The following is a 19,450-nucleotide window of genomic DNA, read 5'->3' as shown; positions in this document are numbered from 1 at the left end:
ACCTATAAGGTTCTTTTAAAATTACAGCATATCGTAAGACTCGTACTGTGTTAGCCTCTGAGACTTCCACATGAAAAACCTATCCTTCAGCCACTTTATGTCCAACGAAACTCTGACCTAGAAAATAACCCAAACTGGCCCTACTTCCCGCTAATCCGAGTGAGAACACGTCTTTAGGAGGAATCCTAGAACCTGCACAAAATACGTGCTTTCCGAAGGGATTATCTCTAGTTTACATTGTTCAGTGCGGTTCCCTCTGACCCACAGATTTGACTGTGGGGGTCACATCAAATTGCTTCTCTTGGTTTTGTTTGTTCCGCGAGGGTCCCACAAACCGTCTGCACGTGCATCGGGTCAGTGGGCACTCAGCAGGCGAATGTGTCAGGAGCTGAGCCGGAACGTCGGCTGGCTCAGTCCTGAGCAGCAAGCCTGTGAACCCTACCAAGAGTAGGACCGCCGTCACCTTCTCGTACCTCGGATGGCACGGGCCTGATAAGCAGGCACATGCAGAGCCTCCCCCTCCCCGAGACTTGAGAAATACAGTGGCTCCCTCTCCTCTCCAGAATGCCCTGCGGGAACGTACGGCTACGGCTGTCGCCAGATTTGTGACTGTTTGAACAACTCCACCTGTGACCATATCACCGGCACCTGTTACTGTAGCCCGGGATGGAAAGGGGCTCGGTGTGATCAAGGTAAGAACTGGCAAACAGCAGTGGTCTGTGTGTGGCCAGACTGTGCACGCTCCATATCAAGTAGTTTCTCTCACGCCATCTTGAGTAAACCTCGTTAAAACTCTGATGGCCTAGCTGGTTATTTATACACATAAACCAGCTAAAGATGACAGAAGTTAGGCAGTGTCTTCAAGGTCTCCTAGCCAGTGATCAGAATGTCACAGCTTTGATGCTATGCTTTTCTTATTCTAAAATCCATAAACTTTTAAAAAAAGATTTATATAGGCATAACTGGCATATGCAACCACACACGTTTACTTTACACAATTTTCTGAAATCCAAAATCTGTGTATTCCCTGGAAGCAACCAGAACGATAAAGATAAAAATCCATCACTCTCACCTGTTTTCTGATGCCCTTCTCTGCTACCCCCTCCCCACAAAGCAGGCCACAATTGATCTTTCTGAACTGTTTGCAATTTTTTCTAGAATTTCACGTGAGAAGGATCACATTGTACTTTTTTTTAATGCCTAGTTTTGTCTAGTTACCATAAGTATCTTGAAATTAACATGTATGTGTAAGCAAATCCATAGTTCAGTTCTTTGGCTGCTGTGCAGTATTCCCCTGAATTTGTGGATGTCTGGACAGTTTTCAGTGTTTGGCTGTCACTGCTAAGGCCTGTGTGAACAGTGCGTGGCAGTCTCCACATGGCCCATGCTTTCGTTTCTTTGGGGATGAATACTCCGGAGGAGAGTGATTGAATGGTAAAGCAGGCACATATTTAACTTTTAAAGAAATTTGTGTTGGAGTGTTGTTTTTGACTGGGTTGTGTATTGTAGCCATCTGGGATTATTTGTCAAATATGTTTTTCACGGAAGCATTTGGACAGTTCTGACCATCCAGGGCAGAGGGTCCTCTGAGAATGTTCTCCTGGTGGTTCTGAGTGGGACTTCCACCACAAATGTTGACTTTAATGAGTTAAGGTACAGGGTGTTGTTACCAGGAACTATCAAGAGGAATCCTTCAGCTGTTGAAAATAGTTTTTCATAGGATAATGTATCTAGCAGTAAGAGGTTCATTGGTCTGGGTTTATATTGGAGTTGTGTTGGTTTGGAAGGTACTAAGGATAAGTGAAAGACTGAGTTAGACAGGTGAGCATTTAGGACTTATTCCTATGTAAGAACAGTAGTAGATAATAAATAAAACAAAGCAAAAATTAGATAAGTTGTTATCAAACCTTAATTGCCAGTCTGAGTTTAATTTGAAAGACATGAGTGACTCTCAGCACTATGCCTGAATCTCAGGGTTCCTGCACTGTCTCTTGGTAGCTTAGAGGAGGGAATGGTGGCACCAAACACATTTGAAAATGAAGAGGCGCCTGTGTTTCTACACTCTTCTGTTTCCCAATTAGTGTTTCATGGACTGAGAACACCCAGGCCTTAGGCCTGTGGGAGCCTTTTTTGTTTTGTTTCGTTTTGTTTTAATAGAGATGAACCCTTTACCTGGCTCACAGTCACCCACACTCCATCTGTCTCCACCCTCTCCTAGCTGGTGTCATCATTGTAGGCAATCTGAACAGCTTAAGCCGGACCAGCACGGCCCTTCCTGCTGATTCCTACCAGATCGGCGCCATCGCAGGCATCGTCATCCTTGTCCTGGTTGTGCTCTTCCTGCTGGCACTGTTCATTATCTACAGACACAAGCAGAAGAGGAAGGAATCCAGCATGCCGGCGGTGACCTACACCCCTGCCATGAGGGTCATCAATGCAGATTATACCATTGCAGGTAGGGCTGCCATGGGGGGGAGGGAGGCAAGTCCTTCCTTAGAAAGTTAGGGTTCCCCTGCTTCTTTGGAATTTGGTGTCTGGCAGTTTCCCCTGATATGGCTGCACATTCAGAAGAGGTGTATGTGCCTAGAGTGAAATCATCACTTTCGTTTCTTTCAGAAGCTTTAGAAAAGGATGTGTGTGCATGCATGCGTGTGTGTGTGTGTGTGTGTGTGTATGCACACGTGTGCATGCGTGTGTGTGTGTGTGTGTGTGTGTGTGTATGCACGTGCTTGTGGAGGCCAGCAGATCCCTGGGAAAGCTGGAGTTACAGATGGTTGGTGAGCTGCTCAGCATGGTGCCTGGAATCTTGGAACTGAACCTGGTTCCTCTGGAGCAGTCAGCACTCTTAGCCACTGAGCCAGCTTTCCAGCCTTGCTGTGGGGAGTTTTAAATTGGGGTCAGTGAATGGTTGCTTTATATTTATCCATCATAAGTCATGGATAGATTCTGCTGAACAGCCAGTCCCAAATTCTGTCATATACAAATGGGGAGGAGAGAGAGAGAGAGAGAGAGAACATTTCCTGATGTGTTTACTTCAGCTGGCATCCTCCATTCCTGTGCCTGCATATATCAGTAACTGGAGAAAACTAAGTTATACAGGCCTGGGGTATACAGGCAAGAACCAAAACAGTCCATTATGGAACCTCTTTTGCATCTTCTCGTGGCAAGTCCCCAGTGGTGGCAGGGATGGGGGGTGGAGAGTGGGGTCGGGATAATGACAACACACACAGTCAACCATCAAGAGGGGTAAACTCTTAAACTGAAGAAACCGAAAAGCTTGCACAATAATTTCTTGAGAAATTACTGAAGGACCCTGACTATAGGCTTATCAATATCATGATTCTTGGAGAATATGCAAAATAGCCAGTTTACATGAGAGCAATTTTCAGTGCAGAATTATTGGGCCAAGAAATCAAGGGTTTTTAAAAGAAGAGGATGGGTATAAATGTTGTAGTTTCAAATGATGCTATCCCTGTTTTTACAGGCCCCAGAGCTAAGAGCAGTCTTCCGTGGATGCATTCACAACTCTCAAGGAGTTGGTGCCTGCTTCTCTCGGGGCTTTGAAGAGCAGGCTGGGTAGGAGAGGAAAACATCTCTACTACCATTTTGGTTTAACCATTCCCCCTCTTTTTGCAGAAACCCTGCCCCACAGCAATGGTGGAAATGCCAACAGCCACTACTTCACCAATCCCAGTTACCACACACTTAGCCAGTGTGCAGCTTCCCCTCATGTCAACAACAGGGACAGGATGACCATTGCCAAGGTGAGAGAAAATGCCTCAAGGATTCGAAAGTGGGGAGGGGAGACAGACAAGGCACACACACTCATGATGGCTTGATGCTGCTGCTTTAGATTCTTCCCGCCTCTTGCCCACTTGGTGCCTCCTAATCCTGATGTCCTCTGAGTGTGTCTAACCATCTTCAGAGGGCTCACCAAAGCCTAAGTGACAATGGCTTCCAGTCTCTTCCATTGATCTTGTTCGTGTTAAGGTCTATCAACAATCCGCACTGTTTCTGTTCCACCTGGGAAAATGTTCCTAATCTCACATGAGATTAAAATGATATCTCATGATGATGTCGATAAAAACGTAAAGACCTATTGTGAAATCACCAAGTTTATCTCCTCTGGTCACCCGTGCTTCTGTGTCATGCCCAAGGTACTCTGAGTTCCAAATATACCTTCCTGCTGTATCCCACCTCTGTCCCCAGTCTCCATTATCTGGCTCATCACTGTACAGATTTCAATTAGGGAAAGAAGGAACAGACAAAAGATAAAGAAAAGACCAAGTTAATGAGTTTAATTCACCATCATTACATTGACACTTCTGGGTTTTCACGGTGGCACCTTGGAGTTAAACAGTACCTCACATTCCCCAGATACGGTGTTCATCATACCGCTGTCATACAGGCTCTGACCCTCGTGCTTATGCCTACCAGAATGGTCAAGGCACTGAACACTCACAGCATCATGGAGACCTTGATAGAGCCTAGATCCACAGTTCTTTTCTTCCATCTAAAATTCTTCCTCTATAACCTGAGATGGGGTCTCTTTGGCGAAAGGTGACAGTGTGAAATGAAGGCGTCCAGGTCGTGGGGGAGGGGGGATCTGCCCTGAGGGACATGTGCTCGGCCTGCCAGGAACGGGTTACCTCATCTCTTTCTCAGCCTCATTGGAGGGAAGGCCTTGTCATGGATTCTGAACGTGTTTTCTGCCCTGTGTTCTCTTTCTGAATCTTCTTCTTACTTTTTTATTTTTCATAGTCAAAAAACAACCAGCTGTTTGTGAATCTTAAAAATGTGAATCCGGGGAAGAGAGGTGCCTTGCCGGACTGCACCGGGACGTTGCCTGCTGACTGGAAGCAAGGCGGCTACCTCAATGAGCTTGGTGAGGCCCTCGAGTGCGCGCGCATACTTGACGGTCTACGCATTCGTTCTGTTTCCTGTGCGCTATTAACCACCCACCAGAAACAGGGAGCCAACCCAAATGATGAGTTACGTCTAACACCTCTATTGGGCTCAGTACTAGCCTTCATGCCTTCTTTGTTTAACAAGCACTTAGGGAGTTACTACACAGTTCCAGGACTGCAGACAAGCATCTCTGCCCGCAGGTAGCTTCATCCACAGGAATCCAGTTCCCACCAGCACTCTGATACGTAGTCCTCAGCACCGTATGAGGGTTGAACAAATGAACCAGAAAGAGCTGGAGTAACTTCCAAGAACTCCAGGAACCTGTTTTAAAAACATGTTAGAACTGACCTTTGAATACTTGTCGACTTCTGGCATGATGTGGGATCCTCTTTGTCCTCTCTTGATACTGAATGCCATACTCAATGTCTCTCCCCCTTTTTCAGGTGAGGAAACAGTCATAAGATTAGTTGTCCTCAAGCTTTTTGCAATTGGGATCGATTTATATTCTTAAATAGCACATCCTCCTCCTCCACCACCACCACCCCTGAAGATGTGCAAGAATAAAGCTGCCTCGCAGCTTTATTTTCTGTCTGGCTTAATAGCAAATAGCCAAATTCTCCTATCTGCTTTGTAGCCAGTCAGTTGTGGAGCTCATACCGTCTAGCTTCAGGGGAACCTCACTGTACACTTGAAAGAGATGTGGAATGACCGGCAAGTAATTGTTTCTACCATGGAAATTGTAATTTGGGGGATTCCCCTCATCAGGAAACGCGGGTGCCGCTGAGCGCATGGTTCTGTGTGCACTGCAGTTGTGTTAGATCCATTCTGTTGCTGTGATTAAAACCCTTTAGCCAGAAGTACCTCAGGGGAAGAAAGGGTTTACTTCATCTTACAATGCCAGGTCACAGTTTAGAAATTAGGGCAGAAACCTGAGGCAGAAACCATGTTCTTCACCCTCTTTCCCCCTCCTGCCCCCCACTCTCTACTTCCTTCTCTTCCTTTCCCCTTTCTTTCTCTCTCTCCCTCTGCCTCCTATCTTTTTTACACAGTTAGACTACCTGCCCAGAAATGGTACTGCTCACAGTAAGCCGGGCACTCCTGCATCAAATTAGGAATCAATACAACCTCACGACCCTCACCGTAGGTCAATGTGATCTAGACAATTCCACAATGAAGGCCTTCCTCTAAGGTGACTCTTATTGTGAATCTTATTTCTAGAGATGTATAAATCAGAAGGTGCAGAGGCATCACAGAGGCTTTGGTAGAGCCCAGACCCGCAATTCTGTCTGACCAAAGCAGACAGAAAGGGAGTATAGCTGAGTCTCGGAGTGGGCTGTCTGACTGCCCTCTCCACGTCTTCTGTGGACCATGTGCACGTGGAATTTCCCATGATGCAGCAGTCAATGTCAATGGGCTCTGGAGGCCTCTTCTTGTACAAATGTTTCGGTAGAACAGTGAGTCAAAAACTTTTAACTCTTAATTGTCCTCTATACCAACATCATCAGTGTGTCTTAAACAGTAAGATTACATGTCAGGTTTACAATACAGGTCTAAATAACAATAGAGCCCAAAGACATATATGAATTGATAGTACTAAAGAGGAAATAAATCTTGTTTTGTTTTAACCTACTATAGTTTTTCCTGATTTTGAAATATAAAACAGTCATGGTGTTGGCCATGTAAACATCTTTGCTTTCTGTCTCAGAGAGACCTAAGAGTTATTGCTATAGATTCTTAATGAGATGCTCAGGATTTTCTTGATTTGTTTCTGCCTAAGAGCAATTAAGCACTTATACAGGAGGGGTGAAAAAAAAAAGCATTTTTTTTGAAACATGAAAGCACAGTATGGATGATAAAGCATGTAGGTTTCCTTTTTCTTAAACAAAGGAAGGGTTTTGTTTGTTCTTAGGTGTGTGCAGACACATGTGTGTGTGTGTGTGTGTGTGTGGGAATGCCACAGGTGTGTGCCCCCAGGGACCAGAAAAAGGTGCCAGGCCCCCTAAACTGAGCAGTGTGAACTGTGAGCTGCCGGGTGTAGGTGCTGTGAACTGAACTTGGGTTGTCTGGAAGAGCAGCCAGTGCTCTCACTGACTGAGCCATCCCTCCAGATCCTTGGAATAGTTGTTGTCCTGGTGTCTGAATAGTCCTTGCACTTGACACAAAAACCCCAGAGACTGACGCTTTGTTGTTATGTAGCACAGGCCTGGAGTGTATCCTCTTGCTCTCATTTACTCACCTTTGAAATGGAGGTGATAAGCATGTCCTGGCTAGTTGTGGGAATCAGATTAAACTGAGCGTTTGGAAGCCCCTTTCCTGGGGATTTGTGCAAACAGGAGTTGTGAGGGAGTCGAGCCCACCTGCTCTCTTACTGAAACAGCTCCCACACCCTCCAATGATAGGTGGGACCCTGGCCGAGTGGTTTTACAGCCACAAGAGTCTCCTAATTTTGGTCTAACCACACTGAAGTTCTGGCTAATGTCTGGGTAAAGGCATTGAGTCTAGACCCCACCAGACTGTTAAGAAAAGTGTCTATAGTTTAGAGAGGAGCAGGAGAATTTTGTAGAGGACTGCAGTCACAGTCCTGTGATAGTGAAGTGGCTCTCAGAGGCGATGAGCTTTTCCCATCTGTGGTGTTATTCCGCCAAGTCTGTGAGCTCCCAAGACCACCCTTGTTTTTGACACCAATTGCAAGCACACAGGTCAGCAAGACTACAGGATGGATCGATAACTTAAAGAGTGATTCCCTGAACCCCCTAAATACCCGTGTAGCTGTGGACTAGCAAAAGGATAGGATTAAAGTCTATCAAGGGAAGAATTCAGGAATGGTTAGAGCATGATGCGGCCAATGCGGCTTTTTCCCACTCAGTTTTAGTTACTTCTGACTTTTCCTGGCATGACGTATGCCAATATCGCCAACTTGTGAAGCTCATCAGAGTGCTCATATCTAGGGTCCAGGGACTTGTCCTGTGGACATGATTGACTGCCCAAAGGGTTGTGCCCTTGCTTATTTCTATGCCTCAAAAGTCAGGCTGATATGACACACTCCCCTACTTGAGTCATCCTGCTGGTATGTCTAGCAGAGCTTCCGTGCTGATCCTCTAGGGAAAAAATATATTATTGTGCAAGGTATTATTATTATTATCAGCTTCCGTGCTGATCCTCTAGGGAAAAAATATATTATTGTGCAAGGTATAAATTATTATTTCGCAAGGTATTAGAGGTTGCCACCCAGGAGCTACAGGCCAAGGTCAGACTTCTATTTTGCAAGGTTAATTTCTATTGCAAACTTTTTTACCCTGTCGCTCTAGAGCAGTGGTTCTCAACCTTCCTTATGCTGTGACTCTTTAATACAGTTCCTCATGTTGTGGTGACCCCCAACCATAAAATTATTTTTATTGCTACTTCATGAGTAATTTCACTACTGTTATGAATCATAATATAAATATAATACAAATATAAATACGGGATGGTCTGAGGCAACCCCTGTAAAGGGGGTCATGACCCACAGGTTGAGAACTGCTGCTCCATAGACCCCTGAGCCTTTGCCAACAGTGTGAGATTGGGCTAGACTCTTGACAACGGAGACCCAAGAAAGTGTGCTTCAGAGAAGAAAACATTCCCATTTCCTGCCTGACAACAGTTGATATTAAACCATTTCCTTTAAGAGAGTCCCTCTCTTTTTATCCTCAAAGATCCCCAGAGGACATTATCATCTAAATCTGAATCTAAGGGCACTAGAAGATAAAGGGCGGGGTATCATTCTTAAACACTCCATTTAATAAAAAAAAAATGAAAAAGAATTGGAAGGTTCACCACACAGCATTACTCTCTGCCTTTAACTAAGTCTTTAACATTGCTTTGAGGGATGATAAACAATGCCCCATGATGCTCAAGAAGGGCTAGTGCTGATGCTATTATGACACGTTAAGTGTTACGGTAATCGAAATCCCACTCACTTATATGGTGCTTCAGAGTCTGCAGGCCTTTTAGAAACACATTCTACTTCATTTAATGGTGAAAACAGCTACATAAGGCCGGAGTGCAGATTTTGGAGTCCTCGGTTTAGAGAACAGAAAACTGACCCTCAGAGCTAAGCATCCCCCCAACACACACACACACACACACACACACACACACACACACACACACACTCTAGCTATGCACCTAGGGAGTGATGGGAGCTACGAGCTTGAGCTTCTATGCACTGCCTTTTCTTCTTCCTCGTGATCTTCTGGGGGACCCTTTTTCATGTTCCCTGGTAGCACTGCAATGTAGCATTTGCATGCGATGGCATAAAATGGGCTAGAGAGGGACTTCTTGTCTTCTTCAGTAATGTGAATGTGATGGATCAGTGATGATAGTCTGACGCTCTGTCTAAGGTGCTTGCGACTTCATTGGTTTCAGGCTTTGCATGCTTTCACTGCCAACCAATTTCATTTTTCCTATTGTGAGCGGGACTATTTATCCAGGAAGTTGTCTTGAAAACAAGACAACCTGTATAGGCAGATACATCTACAAATGCCCCCCTACCCACATACTGGAAAAGTCAATTTTTTTTCAAGTAAAAATAATTAATAAAGAGGGTCAAGATTCAGCATTGGCTTATAAAGTATTAAGTCAGCACACTCATAATGGAGATGATCCTCTAACTGAATACTAGTTACTGAGAAACCTGTGTGAAAACTATCAGACCCTTGAAGGAACCATTAGAAAGTGAACTTTTGGTCTAGTCTTGGCTTTGTCAAGTTTGCTGGTTCCTCTCTGCTTGTCCTTTTGTTCCTGTGTGAATTCAGCAGCCTTTGCCAATGCAGGAGAATGAGGAGATGAGTGTGTCTCATCTCACACTGCTCGCTTGGGTCCAGGCCCTGGCATGACTGATGTGGTATAAACATCTGAGAGCAGAGCCATGGTGGCTCACTATGATGATGCTTATCATCTGTGGTGATTTGAGATGTGGACATGTTTCCTTTTGTTCTCAGTTCTCATGGCTTGCTTTTTTCCCTTCTTTATCACAGGCGCTTTTGGACTTGACAGAAATTATATGGGAAAGTCCTTAAAAGGTACAGTGTAAATTTGGGGAAGGATCTCAGAGACTGTAATAATTTTTAAAACAGACAAAGGTGGAATTACCAAGATGACCTAGCATTCTCAGTGTGATAAGCCACTATAATGAGACCAAACACGTTTGAGAGACATGGAGAGAATGACTCTTGGCAGATCTGTTTTGAGGGCAAAGGTTCCAGTTTTCTGAGGGAATACCCACATTTTCTTTAAATTAAGCAGTGTCTAGGGAAAGAGAAATGCGAGCTGGGAAATAGCTGGAAATAAGAAGGGATCAGTATGGCCATCTCATGACTAATATCATCCTTCATTATGATGAAGCAATAAAGCATCCAGAGAGTTACAGAGAGTTTCCACTGCACAAATGACCCTCGCTCTGTGATAACAGAATTATCCTGTGTTTCTGAGGCCATCAACTCCAGCTTTATTGATTTAAAGGCTTTAATTAGTAATTTTTCTCATAGTATCAGAATAGAATTAATTGTATTTGAATGTGATCATCAGAATGAAATCAGACCCGTGGCATTTTTTCTTGGCAATCCCCTTAGAGGGGAGACAAAATTACTTTAAAGATGGACAATTTTATAGAAAATCTACTTCAAAATAAGTGGAAAGCGCACATTATTTTCAGAAAATACCATTATCAAAACCTACCCATAAAGACAAAGAGATAATCTGCCCAAGAAAATTATCACCAGGAAATGATGTTTCCTGTGAAACTGCTCTTACTCCTTCCCTTCCATTTCTCTTCTCAGACCTGGGAAAGAACTCTGAATACAATTCCAGTAACTGCTCCCTCAGCAGCTCTGAAAACCCGTACGCCACCATCAAAGACCCACCTGCCCTCCTGCCCAAGAGCTCTGAGTGTGGCTACGTGGAGATGAAGTCCCCGGCGCGGAGAGACTCCCCATATGCAGAGATCAATAACTCGACTTCAGCCACCAGGAATGTCTATGAAGTTGGTGAGTTTTCCATCCGGATAGAGAACCCTGGCACAAGACTGTGTTCAAAGCAGTTCTGAGTAGACCATGCTTTACCTGCCATTGTGTTTTTACAGAGATCATATTAGTTGATATGAATTTTTCAGAAAAATAACATCTGGCAAATTTAAAATAGTTTTCCTTTATCTTCCACACGGCTGTCTTTTTTTGTTGTAAAACCACAGTAAATATATTAGTGTGTGTGTGGGGGGGAAGCATATGTATCATATTAGTTAATACAGCAGGTGAGCCAAAATGAATGCCTCAAGTGGGCCGAACAGGTGGCCCCATTTCCTGGCTGTATTCACAATATTAACATAATGCTTTTTAGCAGAATTGCAGCATTTTATTTTAAACTTGTTTAATGTGTCAGATATATTCTCATATGAATCTGATATAAATTAAGAGGAATTAAAAGTAATATTGTACTTATTTTAAGCGCTGTCTGTGGATGCCATTTGGGAAAAAAAAATACTACAGCCAGTGTTGAATAGATAGTAGATCTATTTATTTTAGTCTCTTTCTCTCTCCATGAATATACACTATGAAAATATCTTGTTAGTGGAAAAGGTATAGTGAGCTTATTTATTCATTTAAAATCAGTAATAGCATCTCCCAACTGTTCTTTAAGCCACTGCACTAATGTGAGAACTCAGCTCAGTGTTTGAGGCTAAAGTTGTGAATATGTTTAGTATTTCCATAAATTGAGTTAACCTCTAAGAACACTTTCCTCTGTAGAATCAGGGGCTTGGACTAGATTACTTTCAATGTGTTTCAAGACAACGATTAATATCCGTAATCTCTTTATTTCTTCCTCTTTCTCTCTGAGCCCCATTTCTGAGTGTCAGTTTGTTCAACAACTATAGAGTTCTATTCCCTGTATGATTCTAAAAGAATATTTTTTAAACCATTTTCCTATAATTTTACATATTTATATTTTCCTTTATTTTGTTCGGTGTTTGCGAGAAATATCATCTCTGAAAAGATTCCTCTTGCCGATAACTTTTTTGTTGTTGTTGTTCCTGGTTTATTACAGAACCTACAGTGAGTGTTGTCCAGGGAGTTTTCAGCAACAATGGCCATGTCACCCAAGATCCATATGACCTTCCAAAGAACAGTCACATCCCTTGCCATTACGACCTGCTGCCAGTCAGGGACAGTTCATCCTCCCCCACGAGAGAGGATGGTGGTAGTGGCAGTGGCAGCAGCAGCAGCAGCAGCAGCAGCAGCAGCAGCCACAGCAGCAGCAGTGAATGACACCAAATGACAACTGGGTGACCACTGGGACTCTTTCAGGCCTTCAGTCCATCTCCAGTTGGCACTGCACATGGCTGTGAATTATTCCAATCAGTTACTGGCCCCGCACCAGAAAGCGCTGACGCTGACACCCGTCGAGGTGTGTCATGAACACGTGGTTTGGAAGGAGAGCGCGTCACAACCTCTCATTGCTGTTAGGTTAGAAACTGCACCAATGGCTTGTCTCAAGATGTCGATGAGGTGAGCACGGCAGAAACTTTCAGAAACACAGACTGAAGGGGACATTGTAACTGTCACCTGGGAAATGAAAATCCATTTGTTATCCTTAAGGTCACAGAGGCACCCCCAGGACTGTGCAGGTTACCACACATTTTCTTAATAAAAGCAGAAATTGCTAACTACATAGGAGACAAGGAATATATTCCTGAGTCCATCTCGCATAATTTTTTTTCCATTTGGACTCAAGATTCTAGAGATTATATGAAGACAGGAGGAGGCATTCTGTCAGGTGGTAAGATTGGATAAGCACCAGCAATGGGGGCAAATCTAAATACGAAAACTTTATGTTTTTTTTTGTTTTTTGTTTAGAATGAGAAATGTACAATTAGAATTATTTTAGATAGTCTAAGTATTGCAGAAATCAATACATAAATGTGGTATTTCTGTTTGACCTTTGGCCCATCTTAGAGTCATGACATCGTCGCTGTCTCCATTATGCCTCTTTACCACTTGTGATTCATAACTTATCAGTTATTCGTAAGTACATAGATGCAATCGTTTTATTTTTGACTGAGTGAGTGTCTGATGAGTGGCAGAGGGTGTACATTTTGCCTGTAGGATGCTTGTATTAGAGAAACCATCAGTAAAACATGCTGTAATATAGACGTAGAGGAACATTTTCCTTATTTTTTTTTTCCCTAGAAGTGACCGAAATATTTTTGTGCATATTTGGGAAGAGGGCACTTTCCTTTATTAACTGTTGATTTAGAGAAAGTATGCTTAAGCTGGCCTTTTGCATTGCTAATATGACATGCACTCGTTTCTTTTTAGTTTGTATTTTCATTACATTGTATATTCTACGTTTTTTAGTGTTTGGATTGTTAATGCAAAAGTATGATGTGTCCACTGTTTCCTGTACCATTGCCATTTGTCTTTTTGCTGATAAAAATGCATTACTTTTCTTTTGGAGAGAGGAAATGAAAATATACAGTTTGAACCTATATTAAAATTGGTCATCATCAAAATAGTACAGAAGCCATAGGTGCGTATCTGGCCACTGGAATGGAACTTTCTGATAGTCCACAACAGAGCTCCTTTTGGGAATGTCGGGTCCCGGAGTCTTGGCTAAACTCGAGAAGAAGGAGCAGTGAACACTGCAGGTGATTTTAAAGACTTTCGTTCTGGTCCTCCATTGCTGACCGTCTGGACTGGGACACTTTTAATAATGACAGCATTGCTAATAATCATCCTGCTTCGGGTTTAAATATGGACTAGACTCAGCAGACGAGAACAAGAGAACAAGCGTGTGCTTGGAGCACCCTATTGCAGACACATCCTTACCCCCGAGGCTTTTATCTCATGACAAGGCCAGTGTGATACAAGGAAGTGTTTCTCTACATGAGCTGGCAGAGGAGTGGAAAGGCTGTCAGGGAATGGCGCGTCATAAGAGGATACAGCAGTCGCTGATGTTTGGAAGATGGGAAACCCTACATGACTTTCTGTTGGAGTCTGTTGTTAATTGTCTGCCACGCACCCATCTGCTGGCAGTAGCTATAAAGTGTTGTCCTGGTCTGCTTTTGGGGTGGAATATCTAGTCATTTTGCATTTTATACCTGTGTCTAGCATGATGGGTTAATTTGGTCAGGTGAATAATTCTGCAAACGCACTTAAGGCAATTGCTCTTTTACTGTCTGGAACATATTTTAGAAACAATCCATTTTCCCCCCGTGGTTAAGCACCGGCTGATTCCCTAGGGAACAGGCATCAAACAGACACATGGGTTAGCAGCCTCTGGAGTCCTTCCTGGTAAGGCAAGGTTGAGCATTTGCCCCTTTTCTCCTTAAAGATAATCTATTTTGAGCATGATGGTAAGATTGAGAAAAAAAGAATTTGTGTGCAAAGGTGAGAGGAACTTACGTGGAAACCTGCTGTGTTATGGAGTAAGGATGACATACTGCAGTGAACCTGTGTTCGAGGCTGGGTTTAGCCCCAAGTTAGTTTTTCCACAACTTTTCCAAAGTCAGAGCTCTTCACACTCCAGACACCATAAAATACCATGCTGTCTTTGGAGAGAAAGCATAATTTTCTAGATATTTTGCTGTTGTTTCTCTCCAGTATCCTGCGGGGAAAAAAAGCACTGAATGAGTTTGGTGATGCCCTTTAAGGGACAGCCATACGAGGATGTGATCCTAGCTATTACTTTTCCTTAGAAACTGTTGTTTTAACGTTTTTACTGTTTTGGGCACAGCATTACATCTGAACTTGCCCAAATGGTTACTTGTGTACTTGCTTTTATTAGAAGAGTATAGTATTTGTGGCTAATTGTATAGTAAGAGAATTTTCACAATTACCGTCCTAGACATGAGCCCCTCCCCACAGAGAACTAGTAATTCCATGTGTTCAGCAAGGTTTTCTGTGGGTATTGTTAAGTACAGAAAAACCGACCTTCGAACATTATGGCAGAGCAGTGTAAGGTGTCACAGCCAAATCTATCAGCATAATGACTGCTGATTGTGAGAAATGCAGACACCTTTATGGGCATATGGTCATGTTGACCTCAGTGGGCCGAAGTAGTGACCAGTCTTAGGTAACTTTGCAACCAAATATAACTTAAAGTCAAACAAAAGCATCATAACACCATCAATAATTCACATTGATATTAGAAGTTTAATAAGTCAGATGAGACAAAAATCATAAAAATCAAATCTTAGGGTTATGGTTTTAAACTAATGAACTTTCCATCTCTGAGTAACATGTTCTTATCATTACAATGAAACATTTAAGGGCTATTTTGATTTTAAAGGCCTATTGCCATGGACACGTACAGAGGTTTCGGTGGGGTGGTTGCTGCGAAGCAGGGGCTGACACACAGCAAGCTGCCCCCTAGAGGCCTCTTTGTCATTTTGTCTCAGCTTTGCTTTGATATGACCAAATTGCAGTATATCTCTTTATATATTTAAAAAGGAAAAACTCCGTATGCAGTATGGTGATAGCAAATAAAATTAACATGTTGAATGTTAAGCTATCTTTTTCCCAAAGATAAAAAACCCTGCTCAGTATTAGTCTCGTTGTCATTTATACCACCAAACAGACCTATAGATCAATGCAATAAACTTTCCAATAAAACAGCTTTAAAGTGGTATTTATTTCTTCATCTGATTGTGTTGATCAAAGGAGAGAAAAAAGCTTCATGATGCTACTAGAAAATTAACGCTTCATCATTCATGGCTCCATAGCACTTTACATATACATTAACTTTGTTATACTTATTTATTTTTTCTTTGTTATATTTAATTGCTAATTGTACACTTTTCCTTTAGATCAGTGGTTCTCAAGCTTCCTAACGCTGTGACCCTTTAACACAGTTGCTCCTGTTGTGGTGACCCCAAACCATAAAATTATTTTTTATTGCTGCTTCATAACTCTAATTTTGCCTCTGTTATGAATCATAATGTAAATATTTTTTGAAGATACAGGTTTGCCAAAGGGGTTGCAACCCTGAAGTTGAGAACTTATTTTAGACTATTTAGAACTATTGAGAACTATTTTAGACTGCTTGTTTGTTTGTTTTCGAGTTGGAGTTTCAGGTAGACCAGAGTGGCTGAGGATGACCTGAGCTTCTGAGGCTTCTGCCTCTACCTCCTAAGGACAAGGATTACAGCCATGCACCACCATTTCTGCCTCTACCTCCTGAGGACGAGGATTACAGGCATGCACCACCATGCCCAGTTTATGCAGTCCTGGGGATCCAACCCAGGGATTTATGCATGATAGCAAGGACTCCATCAATAGGACTATATCCCCAGCCCCAGGTTATGTCTCCTTGAAAGACGAAGCCACATTTTATTCACACCTGGACTTGATTACAGTTTCAGAGAGTGAGTCCATGACCATCATGGTGGAAATTATGGTGGCAGGTAGGCAGACATAGTACTGGAGCAGTAGCCAGAGATTACATCCTGACTGGCAGGCAAAGGGCAGAAAGAGAGACTGGGCCTGGCATGAGCTTTTGAAAAACCTCACAGCCCACACCCAGTGACATATATGTTCAGACAAAGCCAAACCTCCTCCAACAAGGCCATACTTCCTAATCCTTCCCAAACAGTAACACCAACTGGGGACCAAGCATTCATGGGCCTAAGGGAACCATTCTCATTCACACCAACCACAAAGCTCTCTCCTTGTGGATCTGTTTGCCAGGCATAGTTGGTAATGCAGAGAAGTGTTACGACCCTTAAGTCGCTCTACTCACTCAGCCAAGGGCAAGCTGTGCAGACTTAGACTCACCCAGACTCAGCGTTAGTCAAGCCTCCCAACCAAGGCCTTGAAAGAAGGCACAGAAATGGGTAGAAACGGAATTTTACGTTTCTGTAAACTGGTGAAGGGTGACTATGGAGGGTCACCGGTGAGAGCCAGGTGACCTGGGAAGATACAGAAGGAGAAAGTAAGGGAGGAGTGCCTCTGCGGTCGCAGACACAGCAGGAAGAGAAGCCAGAAGTGTTGGGCTCTCTTAAGCGATGGTGGATAATCCTCACGTTGGGTTGAGAACACCTGTCTCTACTTGGATTTCCAAACTGAACAGCCTTTTGTCAGTGACATGTTGAAAGAGACCAGCCTGGCCTGTGGCTATCTGCTACGGCCACTTGTTACACTATGCCAAGGACAAGAGATCCACAGAGGTGCTGAAATTCAATACACTGTCCATATGAACAGACAGAGGAAGATGGGTGGGAATATTGTAGCATATTTAGAAGGGGAAAAGGAGAGGGGACAATTAAATGGGCCACTACTATGAAGATGGAGGAGGTCAAATAGGATCGAAGCCCTTAAGAAATATAATTGTAGGAGTGGAGTTTCCTGGAACTAAAAATGACTTATTACTTTAAAAAAAATCATTAGTGGAACATTAAAAAAGGACAATATATTCCTTAATAAGACTTAATTCATGTTTTAAAAGATGAGATTAACTTCTCTCACGTGTGTGTGTGTGCACACATGTGGGTGTGTTATTTGCATCTGTGTGCATGCTCGGAGAGGCCTGAGGAGGATGGCGGGTGTCTGTATTGGTTTCCACCTTGCTTTTGAGATAAGGACTTTCACAGAGCCTGGAGCCCAGTGCTTTGGCTGAGCTGATTATCTACCATGCTTTGCGGATCCTGTGTCCCTGCCACCAACACTGAGGGTGCAGGCACGCACAGCCATGTCCAAGTCTCTGTTCAAGGACACAGAGGGTTTGAGTCCACATCATCTTGCATGCATAGTGCCCTCATCAACTGAGCCATCTCCCCAGCCTAAGAATTAAATTTTAAAGGTGGAAATCATAGGAACAAGAAATACTGGTCCAAATGTCCTAGTACGTAAAAAGTGTCTGGTCCAGAAAGGAGGGGGAAGCCATGAAGTAATAGAAGAATAACAGAAGAAAACTTTCTCAATGTGAAAGGCTTTCAGGTCTTCCTTTGGGTGTGGCCTATCCATTCAGTTGGGGTCAATGAAAAAAATACGGAGGAAGGTGCTTCCTGGTGAAGTCTCAAATTTCTTAAGGATAGAAAAACTTTAAACCGCAAAAGAGGACTTAACAAATTGATTATGAAGCAAAGAAAATCTGAGCAAATAGAGATGGGAGAGGAATGGGGAGGAGGCCACAGCAGGCAAGCTCCGTAATGACTAGTCAAATTGAGTTGTGCAACTGCCTGCTCGCCTCTTGTTGCAGCATCAGTGGCAGGACAAGATTTGATCACCCCATTCAGTTTGGATCTCAAAATTTGATCCAAACTAGTCTAGACCAAGAAGAGACAATGGGCATTGGAAGCACAGAAAGTGCCAGGCTGCGGACGGGCATAGGGAGGAAGCTGAAAAGGGAGGAAGCACCTGTTTATCATTAATTTGCTATTAAGGAACCAGCAAAAATCAAACCCCAAGGTCGAATGAATCAAAACCTACATAGCTCTCTGTGTACGTTATGGTACATAACGTACATCCCGTGTTAATGATTTAGAATCCACTCCTTATTATGGGGTGGCAGAAAACTATCGGAATAGACCACAAAGTGGTCACGCAGCCGTAGCATATTTAATAATTTAGCGTGCTATGCCCAGAATTACAGGACAAATATCTTTAAACACCTACACACAGAACTTGAAATTCATTAACCTGTTGTCACCTCCGTTTAATGTTCCCCCAAAGCAGAGAATACATTGCTGAACTGAGAACAAACTTCCCTGTTTTCTAAACTTTTCACTGGAGGCCAGGCTAGTGTTTCATTTTGTGTGTGTGGACAGGGTTGAGTGTATTTGCATGGGTGTGTGCATGTGTTCATGAGACTTCAATGACATGTGTATGTATGCGAGGGGAGACCCAAGGCTGATGTCAGATGATGTCAGATGCCTTCTCTTCCTTGCTTGCTCTCTGTTGTGTATTTTTTTTTTGTTTTTGTTTTTGGTTTTGGTTTTTTTTGTTGTTGTTGTTGTTATTTTCCCATTAAGGTCTCTCACTGACTCTGGAGCTCATCAATTTAGGTAGACAGTTAACCAGTTTCAGTTAACCTGTTTCTCCCTCTCCTAGTATTACAGTTACAGATAGGCCCTATACAACTTAGCATTTATATGGGGGTGCTAATGATCCAAGCTTAGCTTTTTAGCCCAACCAAGCCATCCTTTTAGCTCCCAGGCTAGTTTTTCTTTAGCTACATAATGGCCAGTACAATTAGGAGAACAGACAGGGACACAGTTCTCCCTAGATGTCTCGAGACATTGCTTGCAGATACCTCACTAAAACTAAGGCAAGAATATGGTAAACTGTCAACTAAAGCCAAAGTATATTGACACAGTAGTTTAGAAGCTTAACACCGTGCTCAAGTTCTCCTGGGCACAATACACCTCAAAGAATAATGAAATAAAAGGGTTGGTTGCACTTGACATCATACTCCAATGCCTCAAGTCCAAGGCGTAGAATTAGTGGATGATAATCCTGGCTTGAGGCTTGAGGATGTAACTCAAAGGTGAGCATAGTCCTAATATGGAAAATGC

At 43.1% G+C, this 19,450-nt stretch overlaps 1 protein-coding gene across 3 annotated transcripts in view; it reads left to right on the top strand.

Moving 5' to 3' along the window:
* Positions 1-14,990, top strand: part of Megf10 (multiple EGF like domains 10) — a 155,040-nt gene extending 140,050 nt beyond the window's left edge. For all 3 annotated transcript variants that reach the window (XM_021651567.2, XM_060377242.1, XM_060377243.1), the window contains exons 19-25: positions 564-692; positions 2,219-2,455; positions 3,637-3,764; positions 4,762-4,885; positions 9,924-9,968; positions 10,725-10,931; positions 11,986-14,990. In XM_021651567.2, coding sequence (XP_021507242.1) covers positions 564-692; positions 2,219-2,455; positions 3,637-3,764; positions 4,762-4,885; positions 9,924-9,968; positions 10,725-10,931; positions 11,986-12,206 — 1,091 coding nt within the window. In that variant the 3' untranslated portion in view covers positions 12,207-14,990. The remainder of the gene's footprint in view (positions 1-563; positions 693-2,218; positions 2,456-3,636; positions 3,765-4,761; positions 4,886-9,923; positions 9,969-10,724; positions 10,932-11,985) is intronic.
* Positions 14,991-19,450: the final 4,460 nt, after the last annotated feature.

The sequence above is a fragment of the Meriones unguiculatus genome, chromosome 2, assembly GCF_030254825.1.
Source record: "Meriones unguiculatus strain TT.TT164.6M chromosome 2, Bangor_MerUng_6.1, whole genome shotgun sequence".
Lineage (NCBI taxonomy): Eukaryota > Metazoa > Chordata > Mammalia > Rodentia > Muridae > Meriones > Meriones unguiculatus.
The sequence above is the reverse complement of the archived record's forward strand: the minus strand, read 5'-3'. Positions and strand labels throughout refer to the sequence as shown.